The sequence below is a fragment of the Hypanus sabinus genome, chromosome 9 (assembly GCF_030144855.1).
Source record: "Hypanus sabinus isolate sHypSab1 chromosome 9, sHypSab1.hap1, whole genome shotgun sequence".
Lineage (NCBI taxonomy): Eukaryota > Metazoa > Chordata > Chondrichthyes > Myliobatiformes > Dasyatidae > Hypanus > Hypanus sabinus.
The window spans coordinates 16909018-16932670 of record NC_082714.1 but is presented as its reverse complement, the minus strand read 5'-3'; the positions used below and the strand labels follow the sequence as shown (position 1 = coordinate 16932670).

The 23653-nt window shown below is 42.0% G+C and overlaps 1 protein-coding gene across 7 annotated transcripts in view; it reads left to right on the top strand.

The window, feature by feature from the left end:
- LOC132399123 (septin-9-like) overlaps positions 1 to 23653 on the top strand; it is a 434472-nt gene that overhangs the window by 344950 nt on the left and 65869 nt on the right. For all 7 annotated transcript variants that reach the window (XM_059979124.1, XM_059979123.1, XM_059979122.1 and 4 more), the window contains one exon: positions 10664 to 10792. In XM_059979124.1, coding sequence (XP_059835107.1) covers positions 10664 to 10792 — 129 coding nt within the window. The remainder of the gene's footprint in view (positions 1 to 10663; positions 10793 to 23653) is intronic.

Sequence of the window (23653 nt, the reverse complement as noted above, 5' to 3'; positions counted from 1 at the left end):
CACGTTTCGTTGCGACTCAGAGGAAGAGATCCATCCTGTTTCCAGCTTTGATGGCAGGCAATGTGTTTGCTTTTTATGTGATTCATGTACTACTTGCAAAACAAGACAAATTTTTAAAAAAGGCACTTGCAAAAGAAGCCCTATTAATTGAGCAGTAAAACAAAAGAACAAGACAAACACATTCACGGGTTACCTGCTTTCTTTTGAGGCCTGAAATGAAAATGGTGGAAAACCAATTTTAAAAGCCCATTGTGACTCTTGACATGCCATTTTATCATCCTGAGGAACTGTCTCAGATTACAAGGACGTCCCTTTAAAACAGAGATGAAGAGGAATTTCTTTAGCCAGAGGGTGGTAAATCTGTGTAATTCATTGCCACAGAAAACTGCAGAGGCCAAGTCATTTGGGTATATTTAAAGCAGAGGTTGATACGTTCTTAATTAGTAAGGACGCTAGTGGTTACGGGGAGAAGGCAGAGAGAATGGGGTTGAGCCATGATTGAATGGCGGAGCAGACTCAATAAGCTGAATGGCTGAATTTTACTGCAATGTCTTATGGTCTTAACAGGAAACTGGACAAAACTTTAATCAGGCAATTTCTGTAACAACACAAAATGCTGGAGGAACTTAGCAATTCAGGCAGCATCCATGGAAAAGAGTAAACGGTCAACATTCAGGCCAAACCCGTTCTTCAGAACTCCAGAGTTCCTCCAGAATTTTGTGTGTGTTGCTTCGGATCTCCAGCATCTGCAGAGTGTCTCATGTTTGTGACATATTTTTCTCTGTCACGATAACTTACAGCAACCATAGAAGAATGGTCAGATTACATCATTAAGCCTTGTCAACAGAGTATACTGATCAATATTTGAAATGTGCTAATGAATGATTTAGTGTTTACAATTTTTTTAAAAGAAGAGAAGCTTTTTTTAAGTGAACACCCTAATATGAAGGCTGAAGGGATATTCAGATTGGTGGAATAGTCAGGCATTTGAGGATGGTAATTTGAGTAAGATTTGCTTACTTATAGCCTAAAGGTGTCTACTTTGATTTTAGAGCTTGTCTTTTTATCATCCTCTGGAAATCATCCTACTTGGTATGAATCAGGCACTTCTGAATCCACATATGTCCCCAGATGATGCCCAAGGTTTGTACACATATAAACAATTCATTTGGAAGAAAGCAATAATGCTGAGCTGATGCACAGTAACTTTGTTCCAATGAGCTGGCCCCTGTTGTATCGTGACCTCCTAACCCTGTCTGCTCCAGAGGTTGGAATTCCTTGGTGGAAACACTCAGTGGGTAGTTCCTACCTTAGTAATCCCTTCATCATGAAATGCTCCCTCAACACAACCTCTCCATTAAGCTCCAGGAAGGAAACCATTACCCATTGATATTGATAACCCATCTAGAATATAGTTTGGTTACTCTTGTTCAAATTGCACGAATGTGCTGCTTTGCAATTTTCTGTTCTCATTCTGATGACATCATGGACTGTTAGACTGAAGGCAATGTTTTTATTCGATAAATAAACAAAAGCTCGACAAAAGTTCGACAAAAGCTCTTCACTCTGGTTTTTAGAATTTTGAGATTGCATAATGTGCTGCCTTCACTCCAAAGCTCAAAGTAAATTTATTTTCAGAATACATATACTCTATGTTACCATATAGAACCTTAAGATTCATTTTCTTTTGGGCATACTCAATAAATCCATAATAGAATAATCATAATAGTATCAATGAAAGACCATATCAGTGTGCAAAAGTCAACAAAATGTAAATACAAAAAAGTAATAATAAAAACAATAAGCAATAAATGTCAAGAAGATGAGATGAAGAATCCTTGAAAGTGAGCCCAAAGGTTGTGGGAACACTTGCAAACTTAGCTGAACCTTTGCAAACTCCTAAGAAAAAAGAGGCACTGATTTACTTTATTCAGAATTGCACTTATGTACTGGGCCCAGGGCAAGCCCTCTGAAATAAAAACAGTGAGGAATTTAAAGTTGCTGTCCCTCTCCCATCTCTGATCCTCCAATGAGGCTGCCTCATGGACCTCTAGTTTCCTCCTCCTGAAGTCAATAAACAGATCCTTGGTCTTACGGGCATTGAGTGAGAAGTTGTTGTTATGGCACCACTCTGCCAGATTTTCAATCTCCCTCATATTATGCCGATTCATCACCATCTTTGATTCGGCCAGTGATAAATCAACATACTGTGTATCCATCCGCCAAAAGCTGAATTTCGTGGCAGCCAACCATTTTAATTCCTATTCCCATTCCCATTCTGAGATGTCAGTCTGTGGCTTCCTCTTGTGCCATGATGAGGCCACTATCAGGGTGGAGGAGCAAAGCTTCATATTCCTTTGGGGTAGCCTCCATCCTGATAGCATGAACATCCACTGCTCCTTCCGATAAAAGAAATCCCTCCCCCTTCACTCATCTTCTATTCCCCAGTCTGGACTCTTACCCTTTCTCACCTGCCTATCACCTCCCCCGGTTCCCTCCTTTTTCCTTTTCTCCTATGGTCCACTCTCCTCTCCAGGCCTTAACCTTTCCCACCCCCCCCCCGTCAACTATCGCCATCTAACTATCCTCCTTCCCCTCTCGGCACCTTCTTACTCTGGCAACTTCCTCCTCCTTTTCCAGTCCTGAAGCGTAGTCTGGCTCACTGATGGCCTTTAGAGAGGAACTAAACAGGCTGTTACCTATCCCATAATGATGCATCAAGCCACTCATCAGGGCCAATCACAGGTGGGCAATGACATTCAGCTTTGCTTGTGACACCCATAATCCTATGAGTGACAGTATTTGGAGTTCATCATTAAGGATGCTCACCATCTGGGACTTGCTCTCATTGCTACCGTCAGGGAAGGAGGTACAGACCCTCAGTGTCTTAGGAACAGTTTCTTCCCCTCCACTATCAGATTCCTGAATGGTCCGTGAACCAATGGACACTACAAAAATAAATAAAAAGTGCAAAAAGAATTAATTATGAGGTAAATTATAGATTTTTATGTATTTACACTGTTTTGCTGCAAAATAAGCACAAAAAAATTCCTGTCACACACAAAATGCTGGAGGAACTCAGCAGGTCAGGCAGCATCTATGGAAGTGAATAAACAGTCTTTGATGAATTGCAATGTACTCAATAAACAATTAATTTCATGTCATATGTCAGTGATAATAAATAAGATTCTGGTTGTAATTGACATCAGTCTTCCTTTCCCAGTTATTTAGCATCACATTGGCAGGGTCTTAACTTGCGGCTCCCAGCACCCCCCCCAACTCCGTGAAGCCTCCGTACAAACTTCACTGTGTACCTTTGCGTGGCAGTTTGCGCGATCGGGTTACAGCTGTGATTTGGAATGGTTACATTCTCTGCAAATATCTGATGTTTGCACAGCATATTGCAAGCTTTGCTTGACTTGTCCTGATTAGCCTGTAAACACCGTTTAAGATGGCAACTTGATTGCAAATACGAGAGATACGCTGCCTTCACTGTGTGTCCACAATTGTTTCTTTGTCTATCAGACTGTGGGAAAATTTGTCTGTGTGGTGTATGCATGTGTGTGTGAATAAGACTCAGATTTTAACTCAGCGTACATCTCAATAAAAGATCCAAGCCAGCAAGGATGACACGTCCATGGAAGATAAACCTTTAACAATGTTGAGACAGAAGCATTTCTGACCTCAGGGGACTGAAGATAAATTAATTACTTTGAAACGTTCCAAAATGTTTCATGGCCAACGAGATGCTTTTGTAGTGAATTTGTGGCAAAAGAAATGACCGTTATCTGTACAACAAAATAAATATTCCACAGAAAAATAAATTAGATAAGAGGCAAGAGAATATCTGCAGACTCTGTAAATCCGAGCAACTTGCGTTTCAGCCTGAAACGTCGACTGTGCTTTTTTGCGTAGAGCCTGCTGAGTTCCTCCAGCGTTTTGTGTGTGTTGCTTGAATTAGATAAAAGACTTGTTTTCAATGTCCGTGCCCATTTCCAAGGATGTAACTGTGCCCCAGTCTGTAGCTAAAACCTTTATCATTGTCTTGACCAGTCAGTCCTCTACTCTCCTGTCAGACCACGTACCACAACAGCCAGTCTGCTGGAGGAGCTCAGCATGTCGAGCAGGATCTCTGGGTGGGGAGGGAGAATGGTCAATGTTTTGGGTCAAAACCCTGCAGCAGAACACACTGACAATTCCACCTCCCCACTCCCCTGACTTGCTGAATTCATCCAGCAGATTGATTGTTGCTTGGATTCCAACATCTGCAGCTTCTTGCATCACCACCAGTGTGAGCTCGTTCAGTTCTCTGCCGGCAGCATCCAAACAGGTCAGTGCTCACCGATCCGCACTGGTTTTCAGTCTGACAACAACATTCTTGTGTGTTTTTAGATCCTCCCTAGCCCTACCTCTGGCTGTTTTCGTGATGTCCTCCAGGCAGGGCTACAACGTTACAAGAAATGGATTGGTTGAGAGATCCTTGATTGATCAGGACATGAAAGGGAGAAGGCAGGAGATTGGGGCTGAGAGGAAATTTGGATCAGCCATGCTGAAATGGCAGAACAGACTCGATGGGCCACATGGCCTAATTCTGCTCCTATGTCTTATGGTCTTAGATTTTTATGGAATGTGGGCTTTACACAGACCACCCCATTTTAATCACTCTGCTAGTCACAGAGCCACTTCTGCTACCTCAACACTCAAGTTATTTCTTTCTTTCCTTTTGTGTCCTTCTTTCATTCCTTCTTCCCTTTTTTCTTTCTTTCCAACATAGAATAGGCCCTTCTAGCCCCCCAGCACCCCCTGATTTAACCCTAGCCTAGCCTAATCACAGGACAACTTACAATCACCAATTAACCTACCAACTGGTATGTCTTTGGAATGTGGGGGGAAACCGGAGCTCCCGGAGGAAACCCATGTGCACATTGGGAGAACGTACAAACTCCTTACAGGCAGAGATGAGAATTGAGCCAAGGTCACAGGTGCAGTAAATCATTATGCTAACTCTACACTACCGTGCCAGTTCTAGAACATCTCCCCAGCTACGCAGGACACCGCCCAGTCCATCACAGGCAAAGCCCTCCCAGCCATTGTGCACTTTCCCAAGGAATGCTGTCGCAAGAAAACAGCATCCTTTAACCAGGACCCTCATCATCCATGCTATGCTCTCTTCTCACTAATAGCATCAGGCTAGAGGTACAGCAGCCTTAAGTCCCACACCACCAAGTTCAGGAGCAGTAATTAACCATTCAAACATCAGCAACCTGAAACACTCACCTCAACTCTGAACTGAATCTACAACCTACAGACTCAGTTTCAAAGATTCTACAACTCATGTTCTCAGTATTATTCATTCTTTTTTATTTGCACTATTTGTTTTCTGTAGCAAATTTTCATCTTTGTGTATAGTTTATCATAATTTTATTATATTTCTTTATTTTTCCATAAATGCTTGTGAGAAAGGGAGTTTGGTGACATATACAGTATACACTTCGATAATAAATTTACTTTGTCTTTGACTTCTCTTTGTCTATGATGCAATTTAAAACTTCACATTCCATTGTTCGAACTCATATCTTCTCACAAAGCAAGAGTGAACACACTTTGAAAGTATTTCAGTGACTGTAATGTGTTTTGGTACATTCTATAACCATGAACCTTGTTAAGCCTTCAATCAGGTGTCTCATAGTTTAAGTTGTGTGGAATGGCAACAGGCTCTTTCAGCCCATCAAGTAAACACCAACCCATTTATTCGAATCCTTGGGAACGTTACTAGGGAATGGGATTGTTCTGTGGGCCAGCGGAGGCTCAGTGAGCTGAGATATGGATGTTTCAAAGATTATATAATGCAGGAGACCTGAGCAGATTCTCTGATTGATCAGGAGGGGCAAATGTCTCTGTTGACTGTGGGTGCAAATTATCTGCTGCATTCCGAACATTACATTAGTATCAAAACATTAATTCCTGAGCATATGGCAAATTCAAGATCTTTTTCTGACCACCTATACGTCCAACTAGTTGAGAAATGAGCTTTGGGATGGTCCTATTGTCCACTCTCCTCTCTTATCAGATTCCTTCTTCACCAGCCCTTGACCTTTCCCACCCACCTGGCTTCACCTTCCAGCTAGCCTCCTTCCCCTCCTCCCCACCTTTTAATTCTGGCATCTTCCCCCTTCCTTCTCAGTCCTGAAGAAGAGTCTTGACTGTCTGTCCGTTTCCATAGTTGCTACCTGATCTGCTGAGTTCCTCCAGCATTTTGTGCATGTTACTTTGGTATGTGGTAAACAGGCAGATTTCAATACAAAGAGCAGCTGGTGCAGATCATAGAACAGTACAGTACAGTACAGGCCCTTTGGCCCGCAATATTGTGCTAACCAGTCAGTCTAACCCTTTCCTCCCAGTAGCCCTCCATTTTTCTTCCAAGCATATGCATGTCTGCTCAGAAAACAAAGATGACACACTTCAAACGTTCGTCACTAACTGTAATGTCTTTTAAATGTCTGGAATGTATCTGCTTCTGCTACTATCCCTTACACTCTGTTCCATTCACTTACCAATCTTGGTAAATAAACCTACCACTGTCATTCTCTTTATACCATATTGGCCATTGTTGCTTTGGGGAAAAAGGTTTTGGCCCTCTGCCTCTTATCAACTTATAGAGTTATAGAAAAGTACAGCACAGAAACAGACCCTTCTGCCCATCTAGTCCATGATGAACCATTTAAACTGCCTACACCCATTGACCTGCACCAGGCCCATAGCCCTCCTTACCCCCGCTATCCATGTACAGTACTTCAACTTTGAAATCAAGCTCACATGCATCTCTTGAGCTGGTGAGCTGCACTCTCGCGACCTTCTGAGCAAAGAACCTTCCCCTCATGTTCCCTTTAAATATTTCACCTTTCACCCCTAACCTAAGATCTCTGGTTGTAGTCCCACCCAACATCAGTGGAAAAAGCCTATCTGTACCCCTCATAATTCTGTATACCTCAGTCAAATCTCCCCTCAATCTTCTACGTTCTGAGGAATAAAGTCCTAACCTGCTCAATCTTCCTTTATAACTCAGGTCCTCCCGCCCAGCAGTTTCCTGTATAAACCTTAACCAAGTTGCCTCTCATTCTCCTTTGCTCCAAAGAGAAAAGCTCACTCAGTCTTGCCCCATAGGTTCTCTAATCCAGGCAGCCATCCTGGTAAATCTCCTCCGTACCCTATCAGATTTGTGTTATATTTTTCATCGTGGTTGTACAGAACGTAGAACATACAGCACAGGAAAAGGCCCGCAGTGTCTGTGCCAAGCGTGATGCCAAATTGAATGCAAGATTCATATCAAAAGTAACAAAATGAAGTGAATTTTTTCGCCAAGGTTAATTCCTCTGGATTACTGAACTTTGATGGCTTTTGAAGCTTTAAAACTGCTTCCTCATTTTTATTACAATAGTGTAAGATCACCAAGGCCACCAAAGGCAGAATGTTATTGTGATGTCAGGCCCCCTTTGCAAAGGAGGAAAAGTAATTGATGCACCTAGCGACCAGATGTTAGCTTTGCGATGTGACAGACAAATTTATAGTGAACGCTTCAGCATATTTTCTGTTGAAGATGTGAGGATGGGGCAGGGTGGTAATCAGCTAATTTATGCCTCAGTCTGTGCCTTAATCCAGTGCAACCCATTCATTTTCAGCACTGTGATGCTCCATGCATTCTGATTTAAATTTTCATAAACTCGTAATGTAGCCTGTCAAGGCTTTTTCAGTGCACTGGGCTGAATTATATAAACAGCGTTAAATAATGCACTAAGCCAACAGGCTGTCATTGATAAATTTGCCTTTGGCCTTTTTCAGATTGTTTGTTTGATGGTGTTGAGATAGTTCCCACACTAGTTGTGTGAACCTCATAGGAAGTTGGGATACATACTGGGGTTTATTCTTCCTGGCAACAGGTCTTTCTCTCTGTCTCTCTCTCTCCCTCTGCACCATCACTTAACACCAGTAAGAGTCTGAATGCTTGCCATCTACTGAAAGCATTGCCAATGCTTTGACTTCTCCCTGACCAACTCCATTAGAGGTCTTGAGAAGTTCAGTGAATTACAGTATGCACAATGATTTACCACTCTTGTGACTGTCTTCTCGTTTCATCAACACAGTGAACCCATTGTCAGCTTCTATTAAGCTGACGGTGCATTTGCAATATTTCAGCCTATTAGGGACTAATTTGTTTGAAGATTGTTTTTTCTTCCCCGCTGGGATTTCAGGAGGCCTTTGTCAGCGAGAGTGTCCGCAGGATACGTTATGAGAAGTCGACTTGATGTCCAGAAGCAATAAGTTCAATCAAATCTCAACAGAAAAAGGAGAAGATTCCATGTCCCCTCTGCAAATATAGACCCGAGTTAAAATCAAACTGTGGGCTGGGGGCTGGTCAGAGGTTAAGTAAAGGAGGAGTGACAAGTTTTTACACAAATTCCAGGAGGCAGATTTATTAGTACTTTAACCAATCAATCTGATTAAATCGAGCTCGTAAACCCAAACTCAAAGCACAAGGATTTGCTGAAAGACAATTTTGACATAATTTCACTTCTCCACTGTAAGATGCATCCATGGGCACCAAAGTTTGACCAACTCAGTGTGATTAATTCAAGATTAATTCAAAATTGAAAGTAAATTTATTATCAAAAGTATGTATACGTCACCATATACTATCCGAGATTCATTTTCTTGCAGGCATTCACAGAAGAGCAAAGAAATACAGTAGAATCAATGAAAAGCTACTCACACGCAAAGACTGTTAAGCAATCGATGTGCAAAAGTAATAAATAAGTGAAGCTGAGAACATGAGTTGTAGAGTCCTTGAAAATGAGTTCATAGGTTGTGTTCAGTGATCAGTTTTTCAGTGCTGTGTTGAGCGAGGAAGGCAAATGAAGATTATCCTGCTGTCAAAGACTAGCGTAGTTTCATGCAGAAGATCTTGGATTTCTCTGTCCCACAAGACTGTGGATGACCAATTATTAGCAATACATTTGGGATGAATCAATATTTTTGGTACTATGGAAATTGAGGAGTATGGAAGAAGGAGGGGAAGTGAACCAAATCTGTCATCATTTTATTATCAGCTTCTATTAAGAATTAGGATTAGTGTTAGGAAGTGTGGTCTACCCTTCCTAGTTCCTGTCTAATGCCAGAGCGAATTATGAATTCTGATTCATTGGATAAAATTAACATTTATATTTGGAGAGACATTTACCATGTTTTGACACTTATTGCAGGTATATATTTTAAAATTTTCTTTTAGTGCAATAGTTGTGTTGCGATGCAATGCCTTATTTAAATGGGAGATCAGCTGCTGGTGTCCCTACACAGAATGATCAAAATGGGACTATGGGGTGGTTATCAAATGTGTCCCGTGTCCTCATGATCTAAACAGCTGCATTAACTTTGCAGTTACTTGGTCTTTGGCAGCCAGGAATGAATCTGTCCCTTGTGCAAGAGAAAATAATATCCATATTGGTTGGATCGCAAAGAAGTTGGAACATATTTTGATTAGCAAAATCCATCAACTGATTTAAGTCTCACACTCCAGGAGTTGAGCCTAGTTAGCAATAATAAATTTGTTTTTAAAAAGGAAAAGGATTTTTTAAAATGTATTCAAAGAAATTTATTTATGAAAGTACGTAAGTTATCGTATACTACCTTGAGGTTAATTTTGTTCCAGGCATTTACAGGAAAATGAATATGAAAATGCAGAAGAATTTATGGAATTTTTATATAAGTAACCAATATACAAAAGAAGACAAATTGTGCAAATAAAAAATACTGAGAACATGAGCTGTAGAGTCCTTGAAATGGACTGTGCGTTGTGGAATCCGTTGAGAATTGTTGTGACTGAAGTTATCCACACTGGTTTAGGAGCCTGATGGTTGAAGGCTAATAAGTGTTCCTAAGTCTGGTGGTGTGGAACAAGGCTCCTGTATCTCCTGCCCACTGGTAGAGAGCATGGCCTGGATGGTGGGAGTCCTTAACAATGGTGCTTTTTTAATGGTGCTCTTCAACAGGGTAGATGGAGGCAGACCCATTGAAGTGCTTTTACATTAGATTATCCAATTCCTCAAGTTATCCCCACATCCAAGGGCAGAGCCATGACTGGTGAAATGGAGCTGTCCTCCCATCATTCCATCATGAACACACCAGTGATAAATGGTGGGTTTTCCTGAGAATGATGCATTCCAACTCAGTGAACTGTAAATGGTTGGTTTGAAATATGACTGTCCACAATGCTCAAAATTCATTCATCCCAGGATGGACTTGTCTTGGGGATTGGGGTGAGAGAGGAGAATTAAAAAGGCTGAAGCATTGAGATTCTAGGAAATGATTCTTTTAAACACGAATATAAATATTTATATTAACTATTTAAGCATTAACGGACAGTTATATATTCAGAAAAAAAATAGTCATGCAAGAATTCAAAAATAAATTGAAAAGCAAAAGCCAGATTGTATCTTTTAGGTTTAGTGTTTGGAAAGCATTTGATCACCAGTAAGTCACGTCTGGAGATGGGCTAAATTATTTCTCCATTTCGCTCGGCTCGAATTTTACAAGCTAAAGCTTTCTGGTGCTCTGCAGACAGATAGAATTTTCTGCTCTTGCTGAAGTGTTGGTTTTTCCTCTTGCTCAGGTGAAAGTGGACTTGGAAAGTCGACCTTGGTGAACACCCTGTTCAAGTCAAAAGTCAGCCGGAAGTCCTGCATGCCCAACTACGTGGAGAGAATTCCCAGAACAGTGGAGCTCCAAACTATTAGCCACAGTAAGTTTAACTGGAAGCATAACTGCAATGTTATAGATGTATCCAGCCTCCCTGTGCTTGGCCTCACGGTCCGAAAGCATTGATTATGGCAGTGGTTCAGATTCCTGGTGCTATACTGGCATACTGTCAGAATGGAACTGGATATTTCCATGTGAAAACCAACATGCTCATATTAAATTCTCCTCCACGGGTTTATCAATGGGCTATGGTCTTTATAAAATAAGAAGGTCAAATACGACGGTACTGTGCAAAAGTCTGAGGCGTGCTAGATTTTTTATATGACTTCAGATGGTACAGCTTCCACAGAGCCCTGATCTCAACATCATTGAGGCTGTCTGGGATAACCTGGAGCAACAGAAGCAAGCGAGACAGCCAAAATCTGCAAGTTCTCCAAGATGCTTTGAATAATCTACCAGCCGATTTTCTTATAAAACTACACGGTGGTGTACCTAAGAGAATGAATGAAGTTTCAAAGGCAAAGGGTGGTCACACCAAATATTGATTTGATTTAGTTTTTTACTGTTTTTTATAGTAATTATTTTTGATATTTGGAAACTTTACAATTTATCATTTTTGAAAGCATCTTCATATTACAGAATTTCTTTTACATGTGCATAAGACCTTTGTACAGTACTGTAAATGTGAGAAGGAGCTGTATTAAAGACTTTTAATTACAGTTTCTTTGAGGCTACATGCAGAATTTTGGGAAATATTAAACTGGCAATGCAGTTGGATGTGTGGATGTATTTGTAGCCATATTAAAATTACAGAAACGTCTGTGTGTGTAGCTCTGGATTTCCAGCGCCTGCAGAATCTCTTGTAAGAAGTATATTTTCGGATATGTAGCATTTATTTATAATAAGTTTCAGGGAAAGAATAATATAAAGTTTAAAGTGTTTGATGTGCGTTCAGTTATAAGCATGCATTTGCCACAGTGTAAGTTGACTCGATTTACATTGTCAAGTCAAAGTTTCTCTGTGATGTCTGATTCCCTGCTGTTTCAGTGTCTTCCCTGGTGTGGCAACCCAATCCAGAGCCAAAGGCCAGACCTAATGGTGCAAGTTATCATCATCATCATTATGTGTCGTGTCATATGATCATGGTCTTCCATCTGTCTTTAATCTGCCCTTCCATCTGTTGTTCTTATCCTTTTCTCTATCCATGATCACGATTGTTCTTGGCAAAAGTTTCTACAAAAGTAGTTTGCTATTACCTCCTTCTGGGCAGTACCTCTACAAGGCAGGTGACCTCCCTCCTCCTCCCCCCCCCCCCACCCCACCCTGGCCATTATCAATACTCTTCAGATAAGGTCTGCTTGGTGTCATTGGTCGCATAACCAGGACCTTGGATGTGCACCAGCTGCTCATACAACTATCCACCACCGGCTCCCATGACCCTGATTGGGGGGTGTGTAAGCAGGCACTACACTTTGCCCAACGGTGACCTGCAGGCTAACAGAGCGAAGGAGTGCCTTACACCTCCTTTGGTAGAGACGCATCTCCACCCCACTGCCCGAATCATACCAGGATTTGTTTGCGAAAGAGTGGATGTTTTTGTGATCCAAATGTTCTTCTGAAGTCAAGAATGAGGCATTAAACATAAAAATGAGACCTTTTTGTTAACTGTTACAAGAGCAGAAAGACGAGCTGAGAGAACAAAAGGAACGAAAAAATGAAAAAGCACTTCATGGTGGTCTCATACTCAGACTAGAGAGAACAGTTGATAACAATTATCATCATCATATGACATGGATGATCATGGTCTTCCACCTCCTGTCTTTAATCTGAGAAGTTCTAATAAGTTCTTCAAAACTTTTGTCTGTCCATCTCTTGATGTAAATCATGAATGCTGTGCACTGACAATGGTGACTTTTTTTCTGTCAGTTTTTTCCCGTCACTGCAAGATGTTCGAGCTTCTCTTTCCTCAGTATGTCCCAGAAACTCGCGCTGCCATTTTCTGATCGGTTATATCAGCTGTCCTCTTACTCTGGCTTTTTGCAACACTTCCTAATTTGTTACTCTGTCCTTCCACGATATTTTCTTCATTCTTCTCAAAAACCACATTCCTGCAGCTTCGAGTCTCCCCTCATTTTACTTTGATTTTGTCCAACATTCGCTTCCGTATGTTAGTGAGGAATGAACGTAGTACTGCAATACACAGAGTTTCAAACCCATTCTTTGTATCTTGCACAAACGCTTGAATGTGCATTTGGCAAACTCATTCCTTCTTCAAATTTCAACATCAGTTCTACTGTCAGATGTTATCGTGCAGATTAGTGGTTTGACACCTGGTACAGAAAGCTGATAAGCTTCCAGAAAGATACAAAAGCAGCTGTGCCATAATTACTGGAGAATTACATAAATATACAAGCAGTCATTGAAAAATTAAAATACATGGAAAAATAAGAATTCTACACCAAAGTCAAGGTGAGGAGAGGACTAAAGGAAGAGCAGTTGGGGGGAGGGAGGGGACGTGGCATGCTGAGAAACACGAGAGGGGAGTGATACAGGGCTTTCCATAATTTTGCATGCTTTAACCATTAGCAGAAATGGCCCTTTCACCAGCCGAGGCACATCACACAGTTCCCAACACGGAGTACCCTTGGTTTTTTGCATTAGCAGTTCTCCTATCCTTAACCTCCATTCCCCTGTTGACTGATGAGGGTGTTTGGCCTTCGGGCTCAGACTTGGAGCTTAAAGTCATCAACCTAAATCTCATCTTGTTAGCCTTTGTAACCACTGGTGTGAGAAACACGGAGAGAAAATAAATCCGCCTGTTTCCAGGGACACCTACCCTGAGGCTGGGATTCAGGATCAGAGCGAAGTGAAAGCTTTCCCTGACCCGGGAATGTTGGGGTTGCAAAAAGAGCAGAGTGTTCCCTTCCCAACAGTGACATTAGTAAAATGTTAAATTGTTCTTAAGATGTGACTCTCCTCCTTTGTGTGGTTAGCGAATGCTTTGAATATCTGATGGCCTGAAGGAAGTGTTAAACCTTGGCTTTCTGCACATGGTGTGGAAAATTGTACACACAGTCAAATTATGTTCTTAAAATGGTCTCATTTCTGTTTTACATTGGCTCTTCGTGACCAGTCCAGCCATGTTATAGGGCATTTGGCCTGGACATTCAATACCAGAGAGCCCATTCCTCGGGGGAGAACAGGGAAATCGAACGTGGTGCTTGGCCTGTGGACACTCAGCCAGGTTGGTTAGCATGCCCGGGGATCCCCCAGGATGTGTAGCGTGGCCAGGAACTGGACCAGTTGCCTTTACAAATGTCCCGGATCGGGGTCCATGAGAGGCAGGAATACACGACTGTTTTGCACCACTTTCTCAAACTTGGCCACAGTCAGGCTGAGAAAGATAGAACACAGAACATGGAATGTGACAGGAACAGGGCCTTCAAACCACAGTATTGTGCCAATTAATTAAACATCCAACTAAACCGAGCTCTTCTGCCAACATATTGTCCACGTCCTTCCATTCTCTGCATATTCATGTGCCTAACAGCCTCTTAAGCTCTGCTTCCAGCACCATCCACTACTCCTAGTAAGTGAAAAAAACAGCACATCTCCTTTGAACTCCCTCCCCCTTACATTAAACATAGGCCTCTAATATTAGACATTTCAGACCTGGGACCAGGCAGCATCTATGGAAATGAATAAACAGTCAGCATTTTGGGCCAAGACCCTTCTTCAGGAGTTTGGAGAGCTAAAGAATTGGATCCCAAGGTCCCCCCTGTTGATCAACACTGTCAAGGTCTTTGGGGTTTTATAGTCCTGCATTCGTCCAAGCAAATGCAGAGAAATTCCTAGCTTTACTTGGACCGTAAAATAAGAAAATTATTTTTGCTTTTACCACAATATTCCATAGTCCATTGCTGGGAGTTTCATTGTAATGGAGCGGATAGTGCAGCACTATTACAGCGTCGGTGATTAGCGATCAGGGTTCAATTCCTGCTGCTGTCTGTAAGGAGTTAGTACATTCTCCCATTGTTCCTCCCACATTCCAAAGACATAAGGGTTAGAAAGGGTCACTGTTTTGTTGGCGTTGGAAGCGTGACGGCACTTGTGGGCTGCCCTTAGCACCTCCGTGATGCAAACGACACATTCTGCTGTATGTTTCGATGTACATGTGACAAAGCTAATCTTTAAATCTTTAAATGACTGCCTGCCATAGCTATGAAAGGAGACGTGTGTATCTCCCCAAGAACAGAACAAGTGCTTTGACAGTCCTTGTCGGGATTATTTCTCTCCAGAGACATACGTTCCTTGTGGAATTTCAGAACGAGTACTCTTCACAATCCAACAGCACTCTATAGCAAGTAGTTCCAGCTCTTGTCTGCATTTACTGTTAACTTAATCTCTGCAATCAAAATGTGTGATGCAGAGATGGGCTTCATGCTTTATGATAGCTAATCTGATGGGCCTTGTGGTTAGCAAAGTGTTTGTATTCATATGTGGGAGTTCGTCCTGTGACACAACTGCAGAACAGACAGCCTCTGGGCCCATGTCTTTCATAGCTTGGAGATGGTGCCAATTATAGGCAGTATTATCTGAGTGTTTATGCTACTCTGTCTACATGGCCTGCCGACCATACAGTCGTCTCTGCACATACCATTCTTGAACAAGCATGAGAAATGTCAACTTCTAAAGGTTCATGACTGTTTCTGATTGGTTAAAAAAGGGGAACACGGTTGCCAGTGGCAGAAACGTAGGAAACAATGGGGCACATTTTAGGTGAATGGACAAAGATTGCAAGAGAGATATTTTTGCACACAGCACATTGCTTTGTGTGTACATTCACCATAATGACAAGGGTGTGTGTGTGTGCATGTAAATTATGTTCACCGAGTGCTTTCCGTCACACACTTCCATTGATGTGATAGGCTGAACGGCCTTCGGTTGAGCTGGATAATTCATTGATGCAGTTGAGAGACCATTCCCAGGGCTGAAATGGTTGCCACAAGAGCACACAGGTTTAAGGTGCTGGGGAGTAGGTACAGAGGAGATGTCAGGGGTAAGTTTTTTACTCAGAGAGTGGTGAGTGCGTGGAATGGGCTGCTGGCGATGGTGGTGGAGGCGGATACGATAGGGTCTTTTAAGAGACTTTTGGATAGGTGCATGGAGCTTAGAAAAATAGAGGACTATGGGTAAACCTAGTAATTTCTAAGGTCGGGACATGTTCAGCACAACTTTGTGGGCCGAAGGGTCTGTATTGTGCTCTAGGTTTTCTGTGTTTCATTAGGGGAGCCTGGCACGCCAGCACAGCATAGACCTGTCTTTATTCCTTATCATACAGCCTTACAATAACAAGAGTAAACTAAATGTGGACAGGGAAAGCCTGTATAACAGTATTTTAGCCTGAAGCAGACTCAATTGAACTAGCAGAGTTACGTCCTATAGTCCAAAGTGATGCTCAGGAAATGTTAACACCTATCACCTGATAATCAGTTTGAAATCTTGTTCATTAGACCTTATGTATTCAAGCTCTTCATTTTCCTTCCCAAAGTTTTCTGATTTCTGCAGCTCATCCGTTGATCTTGAGCCACAAAACAAGGAACTATATCGTCATAGCTAAGTAAATATTTGCATTCAATGAACTGGATGACAAACTGTTAGTAATTGCTAATCCCACCATTACTCGCATTAACGCTAATGGAGTCCGAGGACTTCAACAATTAAATTAGGCAAGCATTTGCTCCATGTAAACATGTCAGAGGTTCAAATCTCATTGCAGCCTTTAACTCTAATCCATTTAATTAATTTTCAAGTATATTCTGTCAAGGCAACGAGAACTAGCAGAGCCATAGTACTGTGCAAGTCTTCGGTGCATATATATGGCTTGGGTGCCTAAGACTTTTGTATAGTACAGCAGTACTGATACCACACACAAAACCAATATCATGACATTATTTGAGTGTTGATAAACCTGATTCTGATATGGGTCTCTATTGTGGACTGAGAGTGGGAAGGGGACAGGGAGAGGGGAATCATGTTGGGAAAAAGGGAAGTGAGAGGGGAGGGACTGGGAAGCACCAGAGAGGCATTCTGCAATGATTAATGAACTAATTGTTTGGAATCAAATGAACCTAGTTGGTGTCTCAGGGCTGGGGGGTGTCTGGCCCCGCACCATCCCTCCCAGCCCCTGGCACTCCTTCTGTACCACCTGTCCCACACCCCTCCCGCAGCACTCCACCCTCGCCATTCCTAAAATCCTCTGCTCCTACCAGTTTTACAAACTCGCTCTCCACTCCATGTTGGCAAATACTGTACTGTTCAAATGACTCTGGCTACATATTATGTGCCTAAGACTTTTGTACAGTATTGTACATCTCCTTCAGCGATATACAAACAATGTGGAACGTCTTTGTGGGAAACGGAAAGGAACAGTGCTTATTGGCTGTGATATTATAGGATAATCAAGGTAGAGCGGGAGACCATTCGGCCCATCAAGTCAATGCCAGTTCTGAGTAGACAGATCCCAAGAGCTGCTGCTGTTTAGCTGAAACCTTAAACCAAATGTGTTGGTGGATGCAAGTGATCCCATGATAGTATTTGAAGTGGACAGTGTCTTAGAATCATAGAGCACTACAACACAGAATCAGCCCCTTCAGCCCTCCCTGTTAATACTAGCCACCATGTAGCTAACTACCTTGATTCCATCAACCAATTTATGAACAAATCAACAAAAATTTTAAAAGTTATATTTTAAAATACTTTACAATTAATAATAAAGTAATTTCTAGACATGTTCTACTTTCATAATTTCAGTGAAGCCAAACAACTATTAGATAATCATTATCTATAATTGAAAATGGACAACTAATTCTCTGTATTGTGAAACATAGGAACAAGGAAGGGTATACAGTCATAGGGGGAACAAGCCCATAAGGTCACGGTGTGAGCAGACAAACTGCTTAGAGATAGCGGCAAGAACTGAATCCCATTCGCCAGTGATCCATTAGTGTTACACTAAATGTTACACCACCATGCTGCCTAAAAAACCTAAACGAAGACCTACTTGCAAAAGGATCTGGAATCCATAAATAAATATAACTTGTACTTCATCAAAGCTTGGAGTTAGCCATCTGCTGTCCTTTCTGAATCTGATGCATTTGCTCAGTAAATCACTACCAGTACTGGTCTCCCTGTTGCTTTCTTCATCCTCAAAGTCCCAGGGCAACAAAATACTCAATTTTGGGAATATTCATGGTCCCCAGCCTCACCAGTTTATTGAGGTATTGGGATTCAGTATTTCAAAGTTCAAAGACAAATCAAATTTATTACCAAAGTACATATGTGTCACCATTACAGCCCCGAGATTCATTTTCTTGCAGAATCATTGAAAGCCGTCACCCAACAAGATAGACAAATGTGTAAAAGACAATGAACTATGCAAATACAAAAAGAGAGAGAAAAAAAACAAGCAATAAGTATTGAGAACATGATTTGCAACCCTTTCACAAACGCTCTGTGTAAGATGTTGATGAGGCTTAATATGGACTGTTGTGAATATTGCAGTTCTGGTCACCTACGTATAGGAACAATATCAGTAAGATTGAAAGAGTACAGAGAAAATTTACAAGAGTATTGCCAGGATGGGAGGACCTGAGTTATAGGGAAACGTTGAATAGGTTAGCACCTGATTCCTGGAACGTAGGAGAACGAGGGGAGATTTGATAGAGGTATATAAAAATTATGAGGGCTATATATAAGCTAAATGCAAGCAGGTAGTGTGAAACTAGAACTAGAGATCATGGGTTAAGGGTGAAAGGTGAAATTTTTAAGGGGAACATGAGGGCCTCATCACTCAGAGGGTGAACAAGTTGCCAGCAGAAGGGGTGGATGAGGGTTTGAGTTCAACATTTAAGAGAAATCTGGATAAGTACATGGCTGGGAGGGGTATGGAGTGCAGGTCAATGGGACAAAGCAGAGTAATATTTTAGCGTGGACCAGACAGACCAAAGTGTGATGTAAACTTCTATGACCCTTATTGTATTGGGGAAGTTCTTGAAGGACTGCGTAGCTCAACAAACAGCTGAAGGATGAGCTCACTATCAGCACGGCGGCTGACAGGGATCTGAAAGAAAAGCCCCCCTCTCACGTGGTGGAGAAGCCTCAAAGTGCAACATGAAATCGCTTCTGCTAACACATGCTTTGCATCCATTGGAAAGCTGTGAAACCATAACTGACTTGAGATAAGGAAACCCCTTCCATTATTTTGAGTCAGTGGCGCCAGCGTGGTCAATCTTAACAGCTCGCAGAGCATGCGGGTATCTAAACAGACGTGCCTTTTCACACTGATGTTAGGAGAGTGGGTGTGAAATCCTCATCTTCTACAAAGCATTCTGTATTTGACAACTAGGTGGCGAGGCATAATTTAAATGTAGTTATGGATTCACAACCCTTTTGCAAATATTGCTTTAAAGTTACTGTCAAGAGAGAAATGCTATATAATGATTTCAGATTATCCTTTAAAGGCCTATGTAAAAGCTTCTTCTGTATATCTTGGCAAGTATTGGCTTGTAGGCGCAAAGTGACAAGTAAAAGCCCTCGATCTTCAAAGAACCCTCTGCAGTGACGTACGTCAGTTTATTGAGAGTTTTCAAAGCTCTTGAACTTAATAGTAGGATGCCTGACAGTGTCTTCCTGAAATTTTCTCATTACCAGTTGTAAAGGCTAATTGTGTAACACTTTGAAAAGCTGTACTGTGCTGCATGGCTTCCTGTTGTTAAACATAGAAAACCTACACCATAATACAGGCCCTTCAGCCCACAAAGTTGTGCCGAACATGTTCCTACTTTAGAAATTACTAGGCTTACCCATAGCCCTCTATTTTTCTAAGCCCCATGTACCTATCCAAAAGTCTCTTAAAAGACCCTATCGTATCCGCCTCCACCACTGTTGCCGGCAGCCCATTCCACGCACTCACCACTCTCTGAGTAAAAAATTTACCCCTGACCTCTCCTCTGTACCTACTCCCCAGCACCTTAAAGGAGGAACTGGTTGAAGTGTAGGGGCTAGATTATTGCATTTTGCTTTTGGGTGTGACTTTAACCTCCCAAGGTTTACTGTATGATATGGGACCAGAATTAGTCTATTTGGCTCATCGAGTTTGTTCCTCCATTCAGTCACTGCTGATTTTTTTCAACTCCATTCTCAAACTTTCTCTACTGAACCCTCAACCCATTTCCCAATCAACAACCTATTAATCTTTCCCTTAAGTACGCTCATTGACTTGGCCTCTGATGCCCTCTGAGCCAATTCCACAAGTTGGTTGAAGAAATTCTACCTCATTTCAGTTCTGAAGAGACAACTCTTTATTCTGTAGTTATGCCCTCAGATCTTAGACTCTCTGTAGGTTTCATTAAGGCATCCTTCTGAACTCCATCAAGTGCAGGCCCAGAGACATCAAATGCTCCTCATACTTTACGCCTTGCATTCCTGGGAACCTCCTCTGGGCCCTCTCCAGGACCAACACACCTTCAGTTTACCTTCTCCATTGGCACTCTTGGTCCATCTTGCTGAATGAGTGGAGCCTCAATCGTAATCTGGCTGTGTGTCAATTCCAAGTGACCGGTCTGATTCTGGCGTCAAAGGATTGGCTCGTTGTCAAATAAACAAGCATCTCACCAGCTGAGCTACTTTGAGGGAAGGTAAGGCAAAAAAAAAGTAGCATGGAATATTTCCCCATCCTCTGAGTAAAAGCATGCATCGACAAGATTTACTGCAGACGGCAGCTTTTCCTGTTTCTGACTCAGAAGATTATGGGGTCAAGTCCTGTTCGAGAGAGTTAAGCACAGCGGTCAGGCTGTGGTACAGTACTGAGCGGATGCACACTGGTTTATCAGCTACCTCAGAACCACAATGGAAGCAAGTTACTCTCAGACCTGAGGACTACCCAGAGGGAGAGAGAGGGAGCTGTACCGTCCTTCAATGCGGGGACGCTGAAGGCCCCAGAGGAGGATGCTTCCACTGCCTCCCTCCAGTTAGTCCTCCTTGAGAGCCTTGCTACCTAATTCCCGCTTCAGCTTCCTCCAATTAGTTCACTATTGTTGTAACCAATTAACGGCACTCTTAGAGGATAAAACTTTGGCCCATCACAGGTGGGATGACATCTGTGGTGAAGGCTCTGGTACAACTGCCAATCAGAATGGTTTGCACTTGAGCTATAACTAACCAATTCTCTCTGAAATAGATGGACCGTGTAGTGTTTTGAGTCCTGATGAGACACAAGTTGCCAAAACCTGCACTGCAGGCTCTAAACTCGATCAGGCCTCTACGCATTTAAAGTACCATCACTGTTACACTGTGGGCGGGCAACCGATGCACGGCAAGATCCCACCACCAGCTGTCTGATAAACGTGCAATGGTTGCTTTCAGAGACACTGACAGAGATTATGGTTAATGGAAGGCACTGGAAACTCTCCTACTGTTCATTGAGGTTTGTCCTGAATCGAGTACTCAGGCTTAACATTTTGTAAAGGATGTGCAGACTTCCGTCCTGTTGCTTCAGAGATCGCAACTACATCAGACATTACTATTATGGGCCACATATTCAAAAACATTGAGATTGAAAGCTGAGGTGGCAACAGAGAGGTATAATCCATGAAGTCAGATCAAATTATCTCATCTTATGACTTCTAAAACGATTCAACTTAACACCCTACAGAATTTAGCCAAACATTTTTGCAGTGGTCTGCAAAAAGGAATGGCTGGATCTGATTTAAGTATTAAAGTCATGTAACGGGCCTAGGATTACAAATCCATGGATCTCTGCATCACAGGCACACAGGGTGGTGAAAGAGAATTTTGGCATGTTGACCTTCATCACGCAGGGCACTGACTACAGAAGTTCAAGATGTTGATGAGGTTGCATTTGGAATATTGCAGTTCAGTTCTAAGTAAAATTATTGCAACCAAGTGACTGTTGAATATCATTTTTTTTGTTGTTAGAGTGCACTTATGTATTCACCTTAGTAATGCTAAAATAGCTGCCTGTGCCTTTAAGAGAAAATGGTGGTGTCATTTTGCGAATGATGAAGAGTCAGCGTGCTCTAGAAAGGGCGGTGTTTGGAATCTTTTCCCAGATTTGGTGAGGAAGGATTTTCGCAAGTAAATTGATCATTGCAGGATAGTGTGATTGCAAAGTTCCTTAATCGGCTTACTAGGGTGAGCAAGGAGATCCCATTTCAAGGTCTAGCCTATATGTGTTGGGAGGTTAAGCATGTGTGTGTGCCAAATAATTGCCACTATGGTGTTGGTTTTGTTATTTTCATATTGCATACATAACAAGGGTGTGGTCAGAAGTAAAGCTGAAATTGTAATAGTGGGAACAGTTTTTTAAATTTATTTTATCGTTTTTATTTTGATATCCTCTTTCTGCAATAAAACATCTAAAACAGATAAAGGAATTTAAGACCCAAAAAAGTATTAATCATCCTACGTGTGTATTTTTCCCCCAGGCTACAAAATTGTTATCAAAGTACGTACAGTATATGTCTCAATATACTACCTTGAAGTTCATTTTCTTGCAGGCATTTACAGGAAAATAAATACAATAGAATTTATAAAAATCTATAGATAACAAAGACTAACAAATATCCATGTGCAAAAAATAATTTTAAAAGGTAAATAGATAACCTAAATTGTAGAGTCCTTGAAATTGAATCCATAGTTTGTGGAGTCAGTTGAGTGTTGAGGTGAGTGAAATTATCCACACTGGTTCAGGGGCTGAAATGTTGTAGGGTAATAACTGTGCCTGAACATGGTGGTGTGGGATTTAAGGCTGCTGTACATCCTGCCCAATGGCAGTAGCAACAAGAGAGCATTGCCTGGATACTGGGGGTCCTTGATGATGGATGCTGCTTTCCTGAGGCAGTGCTTCTTATAAATGCGCTCAGTGATGGGGAAGGTTTTGTCTGTGATGGACTGGGCTGTATCCACCATTTTTTGTGCAACTTTTCCATTCTTGGGCATTACTGTTTCCATACCAGGCCAGTCTGCTGCAGAGTGTGTTACCGGGGACTCAAGGAACTGAGTTATGGAGTGAGGTTGAGGAGTGTTGGACTGGAGTGAATGATAAATGTTAGTGAGGTTGGAGGGGGGAAGGGTGATATCACAGTGGTATTGGTATGGTATATGACCACAGTTTCTCCCAGGGCTGGGCAATCAGGAACTAGATGATATAGATTTAAGGTGGGAGGGGAGAGAATTGAAAGAAGCTACAGGCATTGGTCTGTAAATGGAGAGAACTGGCAGAGGAAGCAGTTGAGCCAGGCACATGAACAACATTTAAAAGGCATTTGGACAGGTGAATGGATAGGAAAGATTTAAAGGGACATGAGCCAAAAATGAGTGAATGAGACAGCGCAGATAGGAATTATGGTTGGCAAGGGGCAGTTGGGTTGAAGGGCCTGTTTCTGTGCTGTATGACTTTATGAAAAGACGTGGGTGCCTGCCACAATGGACCAGCTCCCATATACTGACCCAGTGATGGTAGGTGCTCCTGCCTCACCGCTCCAGAGATTCCGGTCCAACCGACCCTGGTCGTGTGTACTTTCTGTGCGGAGTTTGCATGCTCACTCCCAGTTCTGGTGGGCGCCTCCAATTTCCTCCCATATGCTAAAACTACAATGGTAAGTTAATTAGCAACTAAGTTACCCCAGTTGAGATTTGTGGCAGGCAAAGAGGTGATAGTGTGGGGGTTGGGGTGGTGTTAATTGGGATACAAGCAATAAAATAGGATTATTTCCACTGGGTGATTGAGGGTCGCTGTGAATTTCGTGAGCGGAAAGTCCTGTTTTCATTCTACAGGACTCTGTGAATTGAATTATATTAAAAGGTAAACAGGAAGAGTTGC